This window comes from Macaca thibetana, chromosome 11 (assembly GCF_024542745.1).
Source record: "Macaca thibetana thibetana isolate TM-01 chromosome 11, ASM2454274v1, whole genome shotgun sequence".
NCBI lineage: Eukaryota > Metazoa > Chordata > Mammalia > Primates > Cercopithecidae > Macaca > Macaca thibetana.
Window position 1 is genome coordinate 14,873,176 of NC_065588.1, and position 22,542 is coordinate 14,895,717.

A 22,542-nucleotide genomic window follows, 5' to 3' on the forward strand; every position below is an offset into this window, starting at 1 on the left:
CCTTGGGGTTATTTGCTCTTTATAGACCAGTACCTTCAAAAGTGAGATTCCTGAAAGCATGAGCAAATTTGGGGGTGGTAATATTTTCTCCATTTTCAAGAAATGTCTTTAGCATATGTCCAAAGAGCAGGATTCCATTCAAATAGGCAAGAGCAAAGTCTCGTTTTGTCTAAATAAAAAAAGGAAAATATTAAAACGGGTCCTTCAGAAAAGAATCTGGTCTTGAGCCTAGAGCAAAAGGTTGTTGGGATCAGCAGGGTAACTGGAAATTTAAAGGGATAGGAGGGGAATTGAAGGGATGTTATTTAATGAGACTTTTAGAAAACTCTTCCTTGGAGGCCGGGTGAGACGGATCATGTCTGTAAACCCAGCACTTTGGGATGCCAAGGTGAGTGGATCACCTGAGGTCAGGAGTTCGAGACCAGCCTGGCCAACATGCAGAAACCCCATCTCTATAACAATATGAAAAAATTAGCCGGCTGTGGTGGCACACGCCTGTAATTCCAGCTACTCAGGAGGCTGAGGCAGGAGAATCACTTGAACCTAGGAGGTGGAGGTTGCAGTGAGTCGAGATCCCACTGCACTCCAGCCTGGGTGACAGAGTGAGACTCCATCTCAAAAAAAAAAAAAAAAAAAAGAAAGAAAGAAACAGAGAAAGAAAGAAAAATAACTCTTCTTTGGGTCAGTGTTCTTTATGATCCCATGTCACAATTCTGTCTTCTCTTGGAATCAGTGAAATGAGGGAAGTAACTATAAGCAGTTATACTTCATTCCTATGATGAAAAAAATACAAATCAACCAGGAAAGGCAACATGAAGCATTTTCATAATTCTTATAAGATTTTATATAGAAATAATGTTAGCTTGTAGTTGATTGTTTTTATTAAAGTGCAAAAGAGAAACCCAAAAATCAGAAACCAAAAACAATCCCTGCATTTCAGTATTCTGAATGGAACATGAGCAGTTTTGATTGGATGATACCACTGAACTTGCTTTGAATACAATTCTGATTGGGTATTATTTCATGCCCCAAATGCCTGCCCTGGGAAAAATAATGGAGAGGGTCAGAACTGCTGTGCCTCGGCTGCTGGAGAATGGTGACCTTCACAGGGCTGAGTGATGGATTAAAAGCCCTTGCTGAACTGAGACCAAGTGGGTTCCATTACCTCGGGCATGTTGAACTGCCCATTTGCAAAGAATTGTATTTTTGCTAGAACCATGAAGAGGGTCAAGTGATATCCAGATATTACACTCAGAATTATATTTGCTGGAAAAATAAAACCCTTTCATTGGTTTCAGTTTCTTTTGCTGAAATCATTTCATGAGGTAAAAAAAATCCAGTTAAGACCCAGCTCCAAAAGAAGATGCAGTCTCTAATTTTGGCACGGTCGTAAATGGGGGGACTTAGAACTTCTAGCTGGGAAAAACTGTGACACCCCAGAGATATCCATCTTTCTTTGCAGCTTTTTGGGCCTGGCCCTTGACTTGCCATCCCAAAGTTGTTTTAATGTCATCATCATTGCCCCTTCCGTCTCCTCCCATCCCAGTCTGCTCTCAAAGGTTTGTCTCTGTGGGCAGAATGCATCTAATAGATTTAATCATATGAAAGTACAGGGACTGACAAAGCCCAATATACTATTAGAATCAGGAGCCCTGCATTATAATAAGGTAGCCATGATTTAGTGTCCAAATGGAGGCTCTTATTTCTGCACAAATGCTAAAGCAGATGGTATAGTGGGATAACAGGAATACACCAAAACTCTCCTGGGCAAATTTGGACAATGGTCAACTTAATTATAATGGAAGACAATGTCTTAACCTAGGAATACACATTTCTAATGGGAGGATTTTAATATCAGTGACAGGAAAATTTTGCTTTAGGACGTAGGGAACTTTCCCGTAACCCTTGCTTTATTTTACATTGTTTAATGTCTACCTCTTATAAGTGTAAGATTGACCCTCATTAGCAGGGCTTCTTCCTGTCTTTCCATATTGTTACTTTCATGCCAATGTTGCACATGTGTCCGCTGTTGGGCTGTTCCATAGTCTAGCAGAGTGACCTACAGTTAAGAGCTTTGATAGGGACCCTGCTGTTTCAAAATGCTGTACATGTAGTTGGTTTCAGTTGACATTTGTTGAGTGCATTGGAGCAAGTAAAAATAATTGCTCATTTTAGAATTTGGGTCCTAAATGGACAAAAAGTATCTTACCCTTGACAAGGAAAATAATAATATATAATTTATACTATAACATAAAATAATAGCTTACTGGGGATAGATTCCTGGAGAAAGAGCTATTTAGGAGGGAATTCCCAGGAGACTGCGTCAGAACAAGGACATTTTTCATATAGTCAGGGGCTGTGACATTGTCCTCAAAGTACTGGTCACTGTAATAAAAAGCACAGATTCCTCATGAAAATTAGGAAAAATAGAGATATATCTTCTACAGTTCACACAAACTATATCATCATCCTTGAAAATAGTTTAAAACATTTTTTTTTCATTAATCTGCAAAACTTTCTACTTTCCCCAGATAGAATTGTTTTCTTCTGTGCTTGCTAGGTTAAATAAGAGAATTTAAGCAATTGTGGTTAACATACATAAAGGAAAAGAAAACGAGAATACAGATATTTCTTGATTTCTTTGAGATTTTGGGGGGCTGTGGACATGTGAGCTCATGCTTGCTTTTAAGGCTTGGTTTGTAGGTAGAAACTTTCTTTTCCTTAAGTGCTTTTAACAATTTAGAGATATTGAGACATGGTAGAGAGAAATTTTACCACTAAACTTATGTTTTAGATGGTGAAACATAAGCATAAAAAGACTAAACCTCTCCTCTAACACGGTAAGCTTTTTGATATATGGAACATTAGCTTATTGATTCTTGTACCCTCAACTCCTAGACAATGCCTGGCACATTGTAGACTCTCAGTACTGTCTAAGATTGCTGTGCAAATGCTATGGTTTATTTTTACTTTTACTTTTTATTTTATTTTATTTTTAGACGGAGTTTCGCTCTCATTGCCCAGGCTGGAGTGTAATGGCATGATCTCGGCTCACTGCAACCTCCGCCTCCCAGGTTAAAGCGAATCTCCTGCCTCAGCCTCCCGAGTAGCTGGGATTACAGGCACCCACCACCACGCCCGGCTATTTTTTTTTGGATTTTTAGAAGAGACGGGTTTTCAGCATGTTGGTCAGGCTGGTCTTAAACTCCTGACCTCAGGTGAACTGCCTGCCTCTCCTAAAGTGCTGGGATTACAGGTGGGAGCCAATAGCCCGGCCTCAAATGCTATGGTTTCTAAGCTTCCTATTATTTTGAGGTTTGAAAAGAATCTGATGTTTGAACTGCTGTAATTAGGCTGACCATTATTAAATGTTTTTATTTAAAAACATTTTTTTTTTTAGGAGACAAGGTCTTGCTACGTTACCTAGTCTGGTCTTGAACTCCTAGATTCAAGCTATCCATCCTCCCGCCTCAGCTTCCCAAGCAGCTGAGACAACAGGCATGCACCACTGTGCCCAGCATATTTAATATTTGAACACATCTACTATGTGTTAAGAACTGTATTGGATATTTTACTCCTATTATCACATTAATCCTAGAAGCACCCCTATGAAGAAGGCATTTTAATTCTCATTTTACAAATGAGAGGATTTAATCTCAAAATGCTAACAAAAATCCAAGAGTCAAAACAACCAGAAGTGTCAGAATTAGAATGTGAACATACTATGTCTAATTTAGTCTCATGAGCTTTCCAAAACATAGCCAGGTGTCCTTTGGGATTAGTGACAGAGGAATGCCAGCACTTTGGTGGTTTATTGAGGATTTCTGAAAGTAAAATTACACCAACGTGGGTACACTAAGGGCTCCTTCCAGGGGCAAAGCAGCTATTGAAATCAATGAGGTTCTTGGAGTGAAATATCGGTAACTCTGCCCTCTTCCCTGTACTTCTGTAGTTAAGAGTCTAGTTGGTTAATTAAATTACTTTCATGAATGTCTGGCCATCAAACAAGCCTGCAGTTCCTATACTTCGTTTCCATTCATGCTGTGAGAAGTATTGTTAGTGTGGGTGAAATGATCAGGCAAATATGGGAAAGATCTAGACAGTAACAGCCTCCTGTCTGAGTACAGACAGGTAATGATTAATGGTCCAGTCAGATAAGTGAAGTCATGTGATCTGGCTTCTGGAGACAAGGGGCATGGGCATGGCAGTGACACCTTCTTCAAGCCTAACTTGATTCAAATATTACCTTGGCACAGCTTGTCAGTGGGGTCTCCAACCATATCAGATAATTAGCGATTAAAAAAAAGATGAGATGTGATCAAAGGTGCTTTCTTCTCTCCAGCAATTTTTCTCCTTGGCCCAGAGAAATGTGGAGGAAAAGAGCACCACCTAGTGACTACACCACAGAGGGTGAGGAATAATTGTGTATATCAGACTCATATAACTGAAACTTCAAGCTTATCAGAGGTGGCTGAAGGAAAAGTAATCTAGGACCAAAGGCCATTAGCAACTGAAGGAAGAAAATGGGGCTGGCATTACCAGGAACAATATTATTGAGTCTTTAGTTGATTTATTATTTCCTGGATAAAGACTTTAAAATCTGGCTAGAGATCAGGGTCATATGTTTTTTCTTTCTTCTTCCTCTTCTTCTTTTTTTTTTTTTTTAATAGAGATGGGGTGTCACTGTGTTGCTTAGGCTGGTCTGAAACTCCTGGACTCAAGCGATCCTCCTGCCTAGGTCTCCCAAAGTGCCGAGATTACAGGTGTGAGCGACCATACCCAGCCAGGATTCTATGTTGACTGAGCAGGCCTCAGTCATAAATACACATGTGGGTTTAATGGGGGCTATAATAAACCTTTTATATTTACAAATGGTGAAGGTGTCAAAGGAATGCATCTCTGCTAAAGCCACAATTAGGTAAATAAGAATGAGGGTGTGACGGAGTTCAAATATTATCATCATACGTAACCCCATAAGGGGTTGTGCAAAGCAAGAGAAAAGAGAATGTGCCTTTCGGAAATCCTTGGAATACTTCCTTTTTGAAAGGAGGAGGGTTTTTCGAAATATTATACCTACTTGAAAAGATCCACTAGAATAATGACAATGTCTTCAGCCACTGCTCGGTCACCCTTCAACTTGTAGAGGAACTCTGGATCACCACACATAACAATCACTGGAGGAGAAGGTAAGACAAGGAGATAAATATATGACAGTCTACAGACAAACAGAGAGGGAACCAGTTGCCTGAATATGAACCCAGTAGGTTAATGTAAAATTTTTTAAAGATAAACTCCAATTTCTTAAATTCCTCCTTTTTTTTTCCATTTACAATTATAGAGTCAGAATAGAGCTGAATGGGATCTTTTTTAAAAAATCATCTAGTCCATCATTCTTTTAATTTTATAGATTTAAGGAGGCTGAAGCGAAGATGCCAAAGGGCCAAAGAACTAGTAGATGACAAAGATAGCTGTGACAGTCAAGTTCAGTTCTTATTCCATTATGCCAGGCTGGAGTAATTACAGAATATGTTGTCACAGATAAGTGAAGTATACCTCACCATTTGTAAAAGTGGTTGAAAAAGATATTATAAAAGTGAGAACGGAGAAGAATTTATAAAGTCTCCCTAAGCAACTTGGGCTTTATCTGTAGCCTCTTAACTTAAAACTTCGTCTTAGTAACTCCAATGCCAGAGTCCAGTCTGAAGTCTACCACGAATTTCTGCCAGCTATCCTGAATGCACAGTTCTATGAGTGAGAGGAGTCGGGGGAGACTTCATTAGATCTTTTTAGATGCTGTGCCATTATGCTGCCCTGTTGAATTGTAAAGTCTTTAGAGACATAAATACTCACATATTTCTTTCCCACCATATCTTGGTTAATGTTTTTGCAACTGGTAGGTCATTAATATAACAAATGCTTGATAATGGCAATAAATGATAATTTGAATATCAGGGAATCCACCAAGCAAGTATCTTCCCTTGTAGAAAATTCTCACAATTGATTCCTTTGCCCCTGATACATTCTTGTTTGTAGACAGAATTCTGTGGAAAGTGCAACAAATCCCCTAATATCTTAGTGAGGATGAAGGTTTTTTTTTTTTTTTTTTTTTTTTTTTTGAATAGGTTTTTGGGCGAACAGGCGGTGTTTGGTTACATGAATAAGTTCTTTAGTGGTGATTTCTAAAATTTTGGTGCACCTATCTGCCAAGCAGTGTACACTGTACCCAATGTGTGGTCTTTTATCTGTGGATAAATTTTATCCAATTAGGCTTTCATACTTGGTCTCTAGCTGGTAGATCACTGGGCAGGTAAGATACAGAAAGATTAGGAAAGTGATATAATCTTTGCTTACCTTATAATTTTGCATGAAGCTATATAATCAATAAATTCATCCTCTTGGTCACCAGGAGGACTGGGGCTCAGAATGTGTGAAGATTAGTCACAAATCCAATAATATGTTGCATTGAGGTGAATTTTATAAGAGTTTGCTGAGGGTGGGTCATAATATCATTTGGGTTTATAAAAGCTGGATTTTAGCATTATCATTATTATGTTAATTGTCAGTCATACTTATGGATTTTCTCTCAGAGGATAAGGTTTTAGTCAATGAAAGGAACAATATAATGAAGTTGCACGCAGTTATAGATCTCCCAAAATAGACAAAATATGTAGGAGGAATGATGATAGCTCTGCAGTGGAAGATTTGTTGAAATGACTTATAAGGAGGTGGTAGTCATAAAGAAGAAGTTAGCAAAAAAAAAACCAACAAAATTATCTTCATGTCTTCTTACCATTGCTTTTCCTGTTGTGGTCCATTAAGATATCCTGAAACTCCTTATCTTGTCTTAACACCAACTTAAAACTGAGTTCGTGGGAGAAATAGGAAACACTGGCCTCCAGAGCGTTAAGGTACCTGGAATAGGAAAGAGAGAAACTAAGAAAACAGCTTAGTTCCCTCATGGCCTTTCAGGCCTTTCACTTCTTTTTTGCAGATCTATCCTAAGATTTGTTCATCTAAAATTCATTTCTGCTATTAACACGATAGACAGCACACACCATGATACCACTAATTTAGATTGTGAAGCTCTAAATTAGTGAAAGGATGGGGGAGCTTTTAGGGATCTTCATGTATACACGTAAATAGTAGACATTTGGTGAGTCCTTTGTGATGGCTTCCAGCTGCTTGCAGGAAGAGGGTTCTCCTCTGCTTTATCAACTAGTCCCATTATCATAGATAAGTTGAAACCCTTGAATCTACAGTACAAAAATTCAAAGTTGATAGGAATAATTTCTGCTCCTGTTTAAACCTCACATTAGATACTGTGGGTTGATTCCTGTAGGTCCCTGGATGCGCACCCCTGGTGGTATCCCATCTTAGTCTTTTGCATACTTAGGTGGAGAGAGACTGCAGAATTAAGCAGCATCCTGGAAGTACAGGCAGCAACCCAGCCAGAAGATTTCCTCTACCACCTTTGTTGGAGTTGAATGAATCTTTCCATTTTATTTTAGTAATGATACCTGATATGGTTAGGCTTTGTGGCCCCACCCAAATCTCATCTTGAATTGTTATCCCCATAATCTCAATCATCCCCACGTGTCAAAGGAGAGACCAGGTGGAGGTAATTGAACCATGAGGGTGGTTTGCCCCATGCTGTTCTCGTGATAGTGAGTAAGTTCTCATGAGTTCTGATGGTTTTATAAGGGGCTCATCCCTCTTCGCTTAGCACTTGTCCTTCCTGCTGCCTTTTGAAGAAAGTGCCTTGCTTGTCCTTCGCCTTCTGTCATGATTGTAAGTTTCCTGAGGACTCCCCAGCCATGCTGAACTGTGAGTCAACATTTTTTCCTTCATCAGTTACCCAGTCTCGAGTAGTTCTTTATAGCAGTATGTAAACAAACTATTATTAATACCATACCCATTATTCCTGTTTCTCCCCCACCTCTTGTTCCTCTGAAGAAGTGTGAGATCATCTTTTTCTAATTAATTGTAGGAATAGGCAAGATGCATGTTCTCTGGTATTGTTTCTTACACAGGAGTGTGAAAACATTAACCCCTGGCTTTCATTTACCTTATCTGTAAAATAGGGATCCTATTACTTGTTTTATTTTCTTCAGATAACGTACTGTAGGAAATCAATAAAACTGATGTGAATGTACTTTCAAAATAGTAAAGAGTGTTGCAGATGCAAACTATACTGATTATTTTTACAACTCTATATTTACTTGATCCCCTTTGCTTTTATTTATGTGTGAGAATGTGAACTGGTGTCTATACCCAATGCTGTTACCGGTGGAAGGTGTATCTGATAATAACTAGGTGGCCTCCATGATCCTATGGCTTCTTTCCATGGCCAGTGCTAATGAAATTTCATGATCCTGCTTACCAGAAACAGTCCTCGGACTCCGTACCATTCTTGTAAACATACGAAGTGCTCCAGGAATAAGTTTTGAAGGGTAGATCATTGGTTTTCCAAAAGTTAACCAAGAAGTATGTCAACTTTCTAGCTGGAGACATCAGCCTGGTTAAGGTTTCTTTATAGTCACATGACAATCCAAAACTTCCAGCTGAGATCATGGGGTAGCTCAATTCCGTGTCAAGGCTGTGTCAAGAGGTTGAGAAGAAAAAACCATTATCAGGATTAACTTTAGTAGCACAAATAAGATCCCTCTTTAACCTGTTTCAGCATGTATGTATGAATGGTAAGAATGAAATCAGGTCATTAAAGCAGATTTATCATGTATATAGGAGTCTTTCTCACAAAGCTGAGTTTAAAAACACTTGTTGAGCATATGCTGTGTTCTAAGCACCCTCTAGGCAATTTTGTGAATATGTGGCTGGGTTATTTTGATTTATTCTAAAGTGAGTTGTCATGATATCTGGGCTGGGATACTAGGGAAGTCGGACTCAGAAAAAGGATGGACCACCACAGCCACCATTGTTGTAAAGCCAAAAAGATGCCATCTACACTTTGCCGTGCATTGCCTTCTTCCCAGCTCTGCAATGAACTGCCTGTGAGACATCAGCTGGGGATTTGAGAGCTTTCCTTCCCTTGCTCAACACCTGGACCATTTCATAGTTACTTAAACTTATCAATCTTCATTCCCAATCAGGGCCTTGACAAGTGCCAGGAATGATGTTCGCCTGCCTCTTTGCCAGTCTGATTCTCACTCATTCTTCAGCTCCTAGATTATGTATCTCTTTATCTATCAGGAAAACTTTCCATGGTACCTAAGACCAGGTCACTATTTGGGTGAGTATCTAATATCTGTTTCTTCCACTAGACTATAAGCTCCCTGAAGGCAGGGTCATGCCTGGCTTATTCACCTTGGTGTCTCCAGTCAGCTAGGCTCATATGTAGGTGCTTAATATGTATTTAATGAAGGAAGGAAAACAACATCCCTTCCTTCTTCAGTGCTCCATCAAAAGGTTTCAGTGAGCTTCCTGCTTGCATCTCAAACTACAATGTTCACAGTCAGCATTCTCTTTCATTTCTGTTCCTCCAAACTGTTTTTCATTTATTTTAGTGTTTTGAGATTGTAAAGGCTTCTTTGACTACTTTCCATCTCTCACCCCAGCATGATACTATTGATTGATTCTACCTTCAAATATCTTTGCAGTTATTCTCCCTTTCCATGTCCACTTCCTTCTTGCTAATCGAGGCCCTCCTTCTCTGCTGACTTTCCTGTCATCAGTCTCTGCCTGTGTCTTTCCTATACACTGTGGTCAATCATTCTTCTGAAAGTCAGGCTGCTTCTCTTGGCATTCCCAAGCTTAAAACCTTAGTGATTTCTGACGCGAATCTCATTAAATGCAACTTCCTTCACCTGGACTTTCCTCCCATGAACTTCCAAATATGGTCCTACTTAATTTTGCTAGTCTTATCTCTATTATTCCCCTATACATTTCCTGAACTCTGGCTAATACAGAGTTCTTCATTTCCCTGCTTGTTTGCTTTTACACATACTTCTCCCTCTGCCTGGCTAGAAAGCTCATCTCCTCATCTCTCTACCTGTTAAAATTTTACCCATTCTTCAACATGCAAACAATTGCATCTCCTTCATGAGGTTTCTTCCCCCCATTGAATCTTAGTCCCCTCAAACAGAGGTGACTCTTCCTTTCTGTGCACGCTACAGCTTCTCTTTTCTTTTCCCTTTTCTCTCTCTCCCTTCCTCTCTCTTTCTTTTTCCTTCCTTCCTTCCTTCCTTCCTTCCTTCCTTCCTTCCTTCCTTCCTTCCTTCCTTCCTTTCTCTCCTTCCTTCCTTCCTTCCTCTCCTTCCTTCCTTCCTTCCTTTCTCTCCTTCCTTCCTTCCTTCCTTCCTTTCTCTCCTTCTCTTTCTCTCACCTTTCTCTCTTTCTCTTTTATAGGGTCTCACTCTGACACCCAGGCTGGCGTGAAGTGGTGTGATCCTGGATCACTGGAGCCTTGACCTCCTCAGTTCAAGCGATCCTCCCATATTGGCCTGCCACATTGCTGGGCATGCATGACTACACTTGGCTAATTTTTTTATTTTTAAATTTTCTGTAGAGCAGGGTCTCGCTATGTTGCCTAGGCTAGTCTCAAACTCCTGGGCTCAAGGGATCCTCCTGCTTCGATCTCCCAAAGCCCTGGGATTACAGGCGGGTGCCACTGATCCCTGCCCTCTGCAATTTCCTGTTTCTATTTCCCTGGTGGCATTGATCTCACTGCCTTGTATTGGTCAGGAGAGTCCTTGTCACCTTCTCTATTTGGGTGGGCAGAGGCTGTGTTTTACTTAATTCTCTCTACTCTGAAACAGCTAAAATGCTTCTTTGCACGTAGAAGGTCTTCATAAATGGTGAATTGGTTTTTCCAATCCTCCTTTCCTTTTGAGCATACTCTATAGCAATATAGTAAGTGATCAGGTTAGATGACAATTAGGAACAAATGCAAGGAAGAGTAAGATTCTGGATCTGTCTGCATTTTGGTATGGAAGAGAAGCTGAAAAAGTGCTCAGTGAGCCTGAGCATCTGAGACTGATTGTAATGGTGGGTGTGAGGTGACAAAAGCAAACTTCGCAACAGAATTTTCAGAGGTCTAATATTTACCCTCCAAAATCCATTGCGAGTGATCCTCTGCACAGTTTTTTCTGTGTAGATGAAGGGTGATTCTTGATTCAGGGTCAGATTGAACAGGCACAAAAAAGGAACTTGAGCAGGATTTTGATTAGGGAGGTGTAATTAGCAGAACACAGTATATTTTGGTGATAATTACATTGTGTAAAATGAATGAAAGAGATGAGGGTAATTTTCCCAGAGCCAGAAAAATATATTCATTCTAGAATATATTGAGAGCTTTGTTCTAAGTTAGTAAGGGCACTGTACAGAGGACTTTAACATCTCATTTATATAATCCTCAAATAACCCCATGAACTAAACATATTGTTATTTTCCCCACTTTCACAGACCTACAGGATAGAACAGAACCCTACTAATACCCTGGGGTGCTGCACTTTCTTTTGTGTTTCCCAGCCCTCTACCCATACTTTTGTGAATATTTTATTTATTAAACTCCTCAAATTATCCAATTTCACTATCTTTCCTGCTTTTGCTCAATACTCTGACTTTTTACTCATACCATGCTTTCTCTCAAGGTCACACGTTAATGACTCAACCTGGGTGGCTACAGACATTCACTCCATGCTGAGCAAGGGAAGTTACCTGGATAAGAGAATGACAGTTATGGAGAGATGGCAAAATACTAGACCTCAACACCTCTGATTGTGTTGCCTGGACTAGACTGTTGTTTCTTTAAGTTGCAATATCATGTCCTGACTTCAGTTCACAGTAGTATTACTTACTACATCTGGAAGGTGGAGTATGTACATGAGGGCCCCATGAGGACACAGCCCATCCGTTTTGCATTCTGTAGGAGAGAAAACAACAATGAATTCCTAAAACTAAGAAAAGTACTCCGTAGACAGGAAAGAAGTAGCAAGGGGAAGGCTCCCAGAGGTTTAGAAAGTGGGGCCTCCCAAGATGCTCAAACTCAGAGCAGCATAGGGTGCCTTGAGCTGGACAAGGATCAACTGAGGCATGGAGAGGTTCAAGAGGGAAAAGATGCTACAGGGAGGGAAGGTATTTTACAAAGGTGCGCTGACTGGAGGTGAACCTGGCTTCCTTCTCAGTGCAGGATGGGAAGAGGCAGAAGAGGGACTGGGAGGCTGTAGCATTAGTAGTGTCTGTAGGCCAGATAGTGGTGAGATGAGATTTGGAGGTGCTTTGAAGGGAGAGGGCAAGTTTCAGTTGTGGAGAGAATTATATAACAGGGCTGAAGTGAGTAAAATGCTATGCAATTGATTGGGTGATTATTGATCTTATTTTCTCCTATTTCTTAAGGGGAATCTGGTTGAGACCATCTCTTCCCTGGTTTTGGAGAACCAGGTTATACCTCTCTCTGTGGAGGCAGAGAAAAGCAGCATACATTTCTGAAATTGTGATGTGGAGTTTATCGAACTATGCTTGTGCACACCTTACCTTCCCAAGATTGAGAATCACTGCTGTGGGAGCCATTATTCCTGATGGGAGTGTGGTCTGCCTGGTTGGTGTGATATTATTGATTAAAGTTTAGAGGCATGGCTCTACTCCCAGTGCTCTGCTGCTCAGACAGCCTTTCCTTTAGTTTCTGTAGTAAGGGGGTGCATCGCACATCTGTTTGTCTCTAGAGAGCTTGTAATACTCTTTATCTCCATAAAGCTCTGGTTGGGACTGGGGTTTGGGGATTCGGAGGAGGAACTAGGCAAGAATCTCCCTCTTCCCATTTCCATCCTTTGACATTGCAGTTACTACTGTAAGTTAGGTGTCAGATTCAACCCTTAAGCAATTAACTATGATCTGACATATGGCGATGACTTGAAACAGAGATTTTTGGTGTGGGGCCTTGAAATATGTTTTTAAACATGATTTCTCAGTTATTTCTTGAGGGACACAAAGGCATAGCAGTTTATACTATTAAATAAAGAAACTTAAAAACTGGCTGGGTGCAGTGGCTCACGCCTGTAATTCCAGCACTTTGGGAGGCCAAGGAGGGCAGATCACTTAATCTCAGGAGTTCGAGACCAGCCTGAGCAACATGGTGAAACCCTGTCTCTAAATAAAAATATAAGAAATTTGCTGAGCATGGTAGCACATGCCTGTAGTCCCAGATACTTGGGAGGCTGAGATGGGACAATCACCTGAGCCCAGGAGCTCAACTTGCAGTGAGCCATGATTATGCCACTGCACTCCAGCCTGGGCAACAGAGGGAGACCCTGTCTCAGAAAACAAATAAACAAACAACCAAAAAAACAAAACAAAGCAAAATTTTAAAAACAATTTAAAGCAAAAGAATTCCTTTCCTTACAATTGAAAGTGTACGCACAGTACATAGCCAAGGCTCTCCTCACTTTCCTGGATTCATGGAGGGCCCCTGTCATTTGGGTAATCTGTAGGGATAAAGCCAGAGTCTCCTGCCTGGTACTTGGCCACTCATTCATCTATGTGGCTAGAAATGATAGGAGAGCTGCCTCATGGTTATGTGCTTACATTTTACACTAAGATTATCCGGTACCCGTAGGCCATGAGGTGCATCCACAAAAGCAAATACTTACTGAAATTTTCCTGAGTAGGTCAAGGCCTTCACAGGTGCTGCTCCGGCAGTCGCCGGAGTTATGAATCAGACCATCCGAATACATGAAAGAAGCATTCACAGTCACATTTAGGCCTGTCATCCAGAGATGAGGGAAAATAGAACACTAGCGTTATTTTTCAGTAATTGATACCAGCCATGAGATTGATTCCGGGAAAAAGTGGATATCTATTTTCAGGCCTAGGAATATTTACATCCCGGTCCCTTGTTTTACTCCTGGTCACTTTTTTCCTCTCTGTGTCTCTGTCTCTCTATGTCTTTGCATCTGTGTGTCTCTCTCTCTCTCAACAGTTTTATTGAGGTATAATTTATCCATCATAAAAATCACACATGTTGAGTTTACAATGCAATGACTTTTAGTAAATATATATAGTTGTGCAACCATCCACGTGGTCCAGTTTTAGAACATTTTCATTGTGTTCACCGCCCTCTTCATCTTTTCACAGCCCTAGATGCAGCAAGTCTCCTGTATGGACTGGAGAGTGTTGGGAAGCAAAGACATAGACATTATGATAACCTGTTCTTTCATGGTCCCCAGGTGCTGTTTGCTGCCAACTTGCAGGAGGCTGCAGTCTTCCTTGGTCTCTGATCTTTATCCATCCAGTCAACAAACAGTTACTAAGTTCCTGCTGTGTGCCAGGCGTTCTTCTTTGTGCTCATGATACAGCATTGAACAAAAGTTCCTGCTTTCAAGAGGCTTACATTTTCTTTGGGCGTTACACAGAATAATGCATTTCTGATAGGGTGGTCACCAAAGCCCTAGGGGGAACTGGGACCTGCGTGAAGACTGAGCCATGCGATACATGGTTTCTCTGGTCAGAGGGAACAGCAAGGGCAAAAATCCCAGGCAGGACCCTTCTTGGCATTTCAGGGAGAACAGGGAGGCCAGTGTGGTCCTGACAGAGTAAGTGAGAGGTAGTGTGGGTGAGATGTGAGGTAGAGTGAGGGCCACACCGTGCATGACCACATAGGCGTTAGTAAGTGCTTTCAGTTTATTCCAGGATAAGAGTTTTGGAGGACTCTGAGCAGAGAAATGATATTTTCTGACTATTATTTTTAAAGGACATCTCTGGATCTTGATGCAGAGAATAGATTGTGGGGAACAGAAACAGATGCAGGGAGACTAGTGAAGATGCTCTTCATAACCTAGGTTAGATTGGACTACACTAGTTGGAGCAAAAGTAGAGAAAAATGGTTGCATTTAGGGTGTATTTTGAAGGTAGGAAATTAATAAATGCAATATGAAATATGAGAAAAAGAGGACTCAGGATAACGCCAATATTTTTGACCTGAGCAAGTGGGTGAAGGGAACTCCTATTGACCAAGATGAGAAAGAATGTGGGAAGAGCAGGTTTGCTAATGTGGTGTGTGTGGTGATGGAGGTGGACAAGTCAGGTGTGAGATGCCTGTCACACTTCCAGATAGAGAGGACACTAAGCAGCTGAAATACACCCATCAGAAATAGTTATTAATGCAATCATACTTATTGATAAAAGCTGTCACATCTGTGTCTCAGATTTACCATTCTTGCTCAAAAGGGGTGTCTTGGTCAGTTTCCTACAAATCAAAGCCTGAGACAAAAGCTTTATTGAGTTTGTCTTACCAGAGTCCCATATGCAGTAAATAGTGGGATCTGAAATTGAAGCCATGTTTGTCTCGTCCTAAACCAATTATACATTTTTGATATCTCAAATCAAAACTCATACATGAGGGAATGGCCTTTTACCAGCTTAGTGATGCATCAAAGCGTTAAATCCAAAATTTATCAATGGGTATGATTATTTGTTCTCAACGAATCTTGCTGTATTACAATCTTTAGCCCCTGTCTCTCCTGGAGCATTCAAGATACAGAGTAAATAGACGATGAGAAAAATACTTCCTGCATGCCCTCAGGAAGTTCCCTGCAGCCGTGGCCACACTTCTCACATGAAATGAACATGGTTAACAGTCTAACTGTCATCTATTTTTCCCAAAGAAGGTGCTGCAAAATTCTGTTTTCTTTCTTAGTAGACAGGGAAGGAGATTGTATAACATTACAAAATTTCCAGAAAACCCCTTTGTCTTTAAAACACGTCCTCTTACTTTAAAATGTTTTTCATCAAGGATAAAGAAAACAAAAATGTGTTCATTAGCATCTTAAATTAGATGAGAGTTTTGTTCGGATTTCACTCTGACTCATACATTTCTCCTCTTACAAATTGAAAACAAGTTTCTCTTTGAAATATCTGTTTGGTCACAAGGATGGCTGGCCTTACTGACCAGAACACCATTCCTGGTGTTAGGCATTTCCTCTGTGGGCTACTCCCAAAGCCAAAGTGAATTATGCTCATTCTGGCTTGGGGTGTTTGTATAATGGAGAACTCCCGTATTTAGATGAAAGCAAGGGTCTTGCCGGTGATATCCCTGGGGATTGCTAGGCACCACGTTTTAGAAGGTTATAGCAGAACCATTTGACCTCAATCTGTCTATTACATTTTGGTTCCTTCCATTAAAAAATAATCAGGACAAATGTCTGATTCCTAAGCAGAGATGTTCTTAAGTCTGTCAAGTCCACAGGGAGTCTGGAAACCTCAGTCCACAGTCCGGGATTATGAGTGATTTCTTATGTGTTCTTGTACAAGCCATTTTAATTTCTCTGACTTAGTTTCTCGCATGTAAAATGAGGTTAAAACCAGGTTTGTAAAATTGGATAATTTTTAATCACACCTTTAAAAGAGCAAAGCGTGTCTATAATAGAAGTTGTTCTTCTGAACAAATAATGTTTTAAAAGGTAGAGACTTGTTCTTTCAAAGAATGGAGGAGTCTTTGTACTTCTACAGCCACTTGAGAGATGTCTACCAACTAGGCTGCAAGTCATGCCTTGCTTTTTTAAGTTTGAAAACCCTGATACTTTATTTATAAGAGAGCTTAATGAGAGATGCCAGTACTTTGGTAGGACTAACCAAATAGGAGACATCAATGTAATTAGACCAGTCAGGGATATTTAATGGAAGAGAAGAGGGGAGTGATGGGTTTAATAGCAATTCACACTTAATTGAGTGTAACCATGAGCCAGCTTCAGTACTAAGCCCCATATGCCCTTTATTTTCTTTAATTCTCATGCCAATAGAGAGGATATAGATAATTTCAAATGAGGAGAACAGAATGAATGAGGCTACAGTGCATCTGGGGGAATGGCAGAGGGCATGTGAGGAACTATAGAAAATAGGGTTGGAGAGGGTCTTGGAACACTGCAAGAGGACTCAGAAAGTGACGTGAAGGGTAGCACACAGTCACAGGAAGATGGCCACACTTGCAGCTCCTCTCTCTTGACCTCCTGTCTCTATGAGGCCTCTGTTCTCTCCTACCACCATGAGGGACAGTGAAAATGACACTTTAAAATCCAGTGCTCCAGGCAGCCCATGACTGACACAGCTAAACTGAAGTAGAAACTCGGGTACAGTGCCTGGGAAAAAGGGAACCAACATCTGTTGAGTGTGACCTTACACAAGTGACTTCCCTACTGAAGCCCCAGTTCCTCATTCACTTATTAACAGAATAGAGCCAGGTGATCTCTTTCACTATATGCCTAGCTTTGGGCTATGATTTTTAACAGGTATTTTTTCACTTAATCCTCTCTGAATCCTTCAAGGTAATATTTTGTCATCCTTATTTAAACACGAGACAATGGAGGTCTGGAGAGGTAGATTAACTTGTTTAAGGCTACACAGCTAGTAAGTAGTAGGGCAGGGATCTGAACTTAGGGAAGTCTAATTCTAGAACTTGATATGCTGTAGAACAGCATATCCAACAGCATATACAGAACTTGATATGCTGTAGAACAGCAGTTCTCCAAGTATGAGCCACTGAGGTACCCTTAGTCCCTTTCAGGGGATCCATGAGGTCAAAGTTATTTTTATAATTATACTAAGACATTCCTTACTTTTTCCAGTCTCCTTCTCTGATGAGCATATGATAGGGTTCTCCAGAGACTATATGACATATATTATTGCAACAGATTGAATGTAGAAGCCAATATGAGAATATAGATCTCTACCATTAAGCTTGACATTAAAAACATTTGCAAAAGTGTAAACCAGTCTTCTCACCCACTTTTTTTTTTTTTTGGCTTGAGAAATATAGATTTTCTTTAATAAAAATATTATTTATGCTAACAGGTATTTATTTGTTTTTTTTGATGAATTTATAAACAAATGTTTAAAATGTTTCTCAGTTTTAATTTTCAGTACAATCAATACTGATACATGTAACCACATAAACGTAACTCTTCAGCACCCTCAATAATTTTAAAGAGTTTAAAGAGGTCCTAGGCCAGGCGCGGTGGCTCACGCCTGTAATCCCAGCACTTTGGGAGGCTGAGGTGGGCGGATCACCTGAGGTCAGGAGTTCGAGACCAGCCTAACAATATGAAGAAACCGCATCTGTACTAAAAATACAAAAAATTAGCTGGGTGTGGTGGTGCATGCCTGTAATCCCAGCTACTCGGGAGGCTGAGGCAGGAGAATCGCTTGAACCTGGGAGGTGGAGGTTGCGGTGAACCGAGATCACACCACTGCATTCCAGCCTGGGCAACAAGAACGAAACTCCGTCTCAAAAAATAATAATAGGCCGGGCGCGGTGGCTCAAGCCTGTAATCCCAGCACTTTGGGAGGCCGAGACGGGCGGATCACAAGGTCAGGAGATCGAGACCATCCTGGCTAACATGGTGAAACCCCGTCTCTACTAAAAATACAAAAAAACTAGCCGGGCGAGGTGGCGGGCGCCTGTAGTCCCAGCTACTCGGGAGGCTGAGGCAGGAGAATGGCGTAAACCCGGGAGGCGGAGCTTGCAGTGAGCTGAGATCCGGCCACTGCACTCCAGCCTGGGCGACAGAGCGAGACTCCGCCTCAAAAAAAAAAAAAAAAAAAAAAAAAAAAAAAAAATAATAATAATAAATAAAAATAAATAAATAGGTCCTAATACCAAAATATTTGAGAACGGCTTCTATGGAGCATAGTATAATATGCTGCCTCTCAATATTTTATTTTTATGTGTACTACTTTCTCTTATTTTTAATTTGATGGGGATAATATCTTCCTTTTTATCACTCCAGAACTCAAGTGATTTCTCTAGAAAATACTAAACATTTTTCGGACAATGACATAACTTCAAATCAAAGGTTTACCTTTAAAATAAGCCATTTCCCCCACTGCAACTTTTCATCCTCTCCTACCGGCACTGTCCGTCCCACAATGATATCTCATTCCTGGGAGGATGGGAAAGCTGAACAATATGGGATGAGCTCAGAACTCTCTCTTCCTATCGAAGGCTTTAAGGATGGGGTTGGACCAACATGGACCAACATGAAGCTGAAGCCTCTGTGCGAGGGTCTAGGAGTGGGACCGGCTCAGCACGAGGGAGCACACCCAGGGTATGGGTCATGTGATTAGCCTTGGAACCATACATCCTCAGGGAGGTGATGTCATGAAGTCGAAGGAATCTCTTTTTTTCATGTTCTTTCCCACTAGATCCTGAATGTTCTTCAAGACCCTCAAAGCTTTTCTGATTCCTAGAAAAAATACTGGTCATTTCCCCTTTGAACATCACCTATAATGCCTGAACTTTTACTTTTCTTCAATGTAATCCTCAGATATATTGTCTTAGAATTTTTCCCAAATAATGATGCTCAACATGTTTAGAACACGAGCTATCTTTCCCTCCAACACCTGTACCTTTTGTGTTTACTATGCATGCATATCCATCCAACAAAATGCATTAACAGATGTAAAAGTCTTGGCATCACAGCTCATTCCTTCATCTCCAAAGAGCTCTCCACTTAAATGATCCATTTAACAACTTGCCCACTAATAACTGTATTTTACAAAGGACATGAGTGAAACCTGGAGATGATAAACAACGCACCCAATGTCACTCAGCTGTAAATAATGGAGTAGGAATTCAAATTCAGGTTGTATGAGTCAGGGACCAAGGCTCTAACTAATATACTATTTAATTATTTTAGGTGCTTGGTAATATGTTCTAGCAGTAACAACAGCACAGCAACAATAAAAACAACTACATTAACGTCCTCAACAACAACAACAATGACAACAAAAACTACCATTTATTGAGTTCTTACTATGTTTCAGTCAGTGAAGGAGGTACTTTATATGAGTTTTCTGATTGAATCCACATGCTATCCATATGAGGTAACTACCACTTATTCTAATTTATAGGTGTGGGAACTCAGGTTCCAAAAATTTAGCTGCTTAAGGTCATACCTGTCATAGAATGCTCTGGCTGGAAAATAAATCAAGATCTGTCAGGTTCCAAATATCTGCTTCTAACCATAATGTTCCACTGCCTTGTTTTAGTTAGAAAGTTAGTTCACACTGGGTAAAGATATTACGATGGATTCCAAAGGGTGACCCATGTACTCCCTGGGACCAGACAGATGTGGGTCTGAATTTCACTTCAAACAGACAACCTACATTACCTTACCAAAGTTGTTGAACTCCTGCTGTGAAACCAGTGTCAACCATGCTAACGTCACAGAGTGGTGGTGATTAAAGAGGTGATGTAATTGAAGTACCTAGAACTTAGCTACCCCATGACAGGTACTTAGTAACTGAAGAAACCAAGGTTCAGGGAGACTAACCCAGGATCACAGAGAGAGAAAACTTTGGGGCAGGAATCCCAATCCAGGTCCTCAAAGGACAAATCAAGTGTTCTTTCCATTGCACCACATTGCCTTGGTAAATAAGGGGATTTTATGACCTCCTCGTTCCATTATGGCTCTAGATCAGATCTGTTCACTTATGTGTGAATCTAGTTTCAGAATTGCAGAGATGTTGTGTGTGCACAGAAGTAACTTATTATTCATATCTGAACAGCTGGCTTACTTCCACAGAATTTTAAATAGAGACAATTAAGACATACCATCCTTAAAACCACAAATAACCATTAAGATGCATTAAATACTCATTGACTCAGTAAGTCTATTTCTGGTAATCTAATCTCAGGGAATGGAGAAAAACTACATGAAAATATTCATTGAAGTATTATAAAAATAATGAGAAGTTTAAAACAGATGAAATATCCTACATCAGAGAATTATTATATATATTAACATATGTATCCCCCAAATTAGGTAATTTATATCCAGTGGATATGATATATACTTGATATTATAATATCCAGTGGATATTACACATCAATTCACGTGATGACTAGAAAGGCCATGCCGCTCTTGGAAAGTCACTTGTGCAATAATGTGAAGCGAACCAGAAGGATTCAAAATTGTTTCTATGCCATAGTGATCACCAACCACATTCTTAAAAACAGGAAACTAAGAAGCACATGAAAACAGACTGGAAACATCCAGGTGGCTGGGAATCATGGATGCTTTTTTTCCCCCTTTATTTTATACATTTTATGTAATGTTATAAAATTTATTTTTATAACTAAAAGATACAATGAAGAACTGCAACAATGAATTTGATTGCAAATGTTTTATATTAACTATGTCTGGTAATGACAGCCACAGAATATGTAAAGAGTGAACAGGCTACCCTGTCTCTACTAAAAATACAAAAATTAGCCAAGCGTGGTGGCAGGCACCTGTAGTCCCAGCTACTTGGGAGGCTGAGGCAGGAGAATGGCGTGAACCCGGGAAGTGGAGCTTGCAATGAGCCAAGATCATGCCACTGCACTCCAGCCTGGGTGACAAAGTGAGACTCCATCTCAAAAAAAAAAAAAAAAAAAAAAAAAAAAAGAGTGAACAGTCTAGAGACAAATGTCTTTGGATAAAAGGCCCAAAGAAAGACTTGGTGTCTATGTGAAACTGACTGAATTCATCTTCTTGATTAGTATCCCTGTGAAATCTTAGGTCTAGACCAAATCTTACCTCTGTGTACAGAAGGAAACATGATGCCTTCCTGGAACTGGGCAATAAACTGAGTTTATTTTTATTTATTTTCTTTTTGAAGAGATGGAGTCTCGCTATGTTGCCCAGGCTGGTCTTGAACTCCTGGGCTCAGTGTCCCTCCTTCCTTGGCCTCCTAAAGTGCTGGGATTACAGACGTGAGCCACAACATCTGGCCTAAACCCAGTTTTAACTGGGACATTTCACTGCCGTGAACACTTTACATTTCCTGAGTCAGGGCTAGTCCCAGAGCAAGGTGAAGTGTGAGTGAGCACAGCATAATAGGGTTCAAATTCTACTCTCTAAGGATCTACTGTCATGAAATAGAGGTTTAGGGACAGCCCTTAGAGAAAGTTGTGTGATCAGACAAAGAACACAAGGTCTTTGCTTAGTAACATTTTGTCCCCAGAGGTAGTAACAGAGTGGAGGAGGATTCTATTAACATTTTCTTACCAGCGTTTTGCAGACGTCCTCTCACTATTTCCAGCCCCTCATTCACCGCATCTTCCACGTTTTCCAGGGGCTCTGCAAAGGCTGAGTTGTCCATCATCAGGACGCTGATTTCATAGCTGCCATTGTGGCAGTTCTGACTCACCTGGGAAGTCAGGTACAGCCACTCAGGCTGGAAGAGCAGTGACCACAAAACCAAGTCCAACAGCAACGTCTTCATGACCCCGATCACGTTAGAACCATACTCCTTGTGCCTACTTGCTTTGCTCTGTTGGGCTCCTTGGGAGGCAGGGAATCCAGATGGTCAGCCTCTAGTGGAGTCCCTCAGCCCACTCTTCCCCACGCTTCTCTCTGGTCATGCCCAACTGGTCACATGGGCCGTGGAATACAGCCTGCTTGCCAGTAATTAGCAGCTACATTATGGCAGGAGATAAACCAAAGTTCACTTTGTGTTTGCACCCAGAAAGGTCAGAGCTATAAACAGAGATTACCTGGGCCTCACCCAATAAAGATGCAATAATTTTTGACGCATCACTGGGAAGAGGGAAAA

At 40.6% G+C, this 22,542-nt stretch overlaps 1 protein-coding gene across 1 annotated transcript in view; it reads right to left on the reverse strand.

Annotated features, from left to right (window-relative positions):
* Positions 1–22,265, reverse strand: part of GUCY2C (guanylate cyclase 2C) — an 81,814-nt gene extending 59,549 nt beyond the window's left edge. Inside the window, exons 1-8 of the mRNA XM_050749367.1 lie at positions 21,996–22,265; positions 13,602–13,714; positions 11,814–11,878; positions 8,381–8,596; positions 6,791–6,912; positions 5,078–5,174; positions 2,268–2,385; positions 34–169 (exon numbers count right to left, since the gene is read on the reverse strand). Of these exons, the coding sequence (XP_050605324.1) occupies positions 34–169; positions 2,268–2,385; positions 5,078–5,174; positions 6,791–6,912; positions 8,381–8,596; positions 11,814–11,878; positions 13,602–13,714; positions 21,996–22,212 (1,084 nt within the window). The 5' untranslated portion in view covers positions 22,213–22,265. The remainder of the gene's footprint in view (positions 1–33; positions 170–2,267; positions 2,386–5,077; positions 5,175–6,790; positions 6,913–8,380; positions 8,597–11,813; positions 11,879–13,601; positions 13,715–21,995) is intronic.
* Positions 22,266–22,542: the final 277 nt, after the last annotated feature.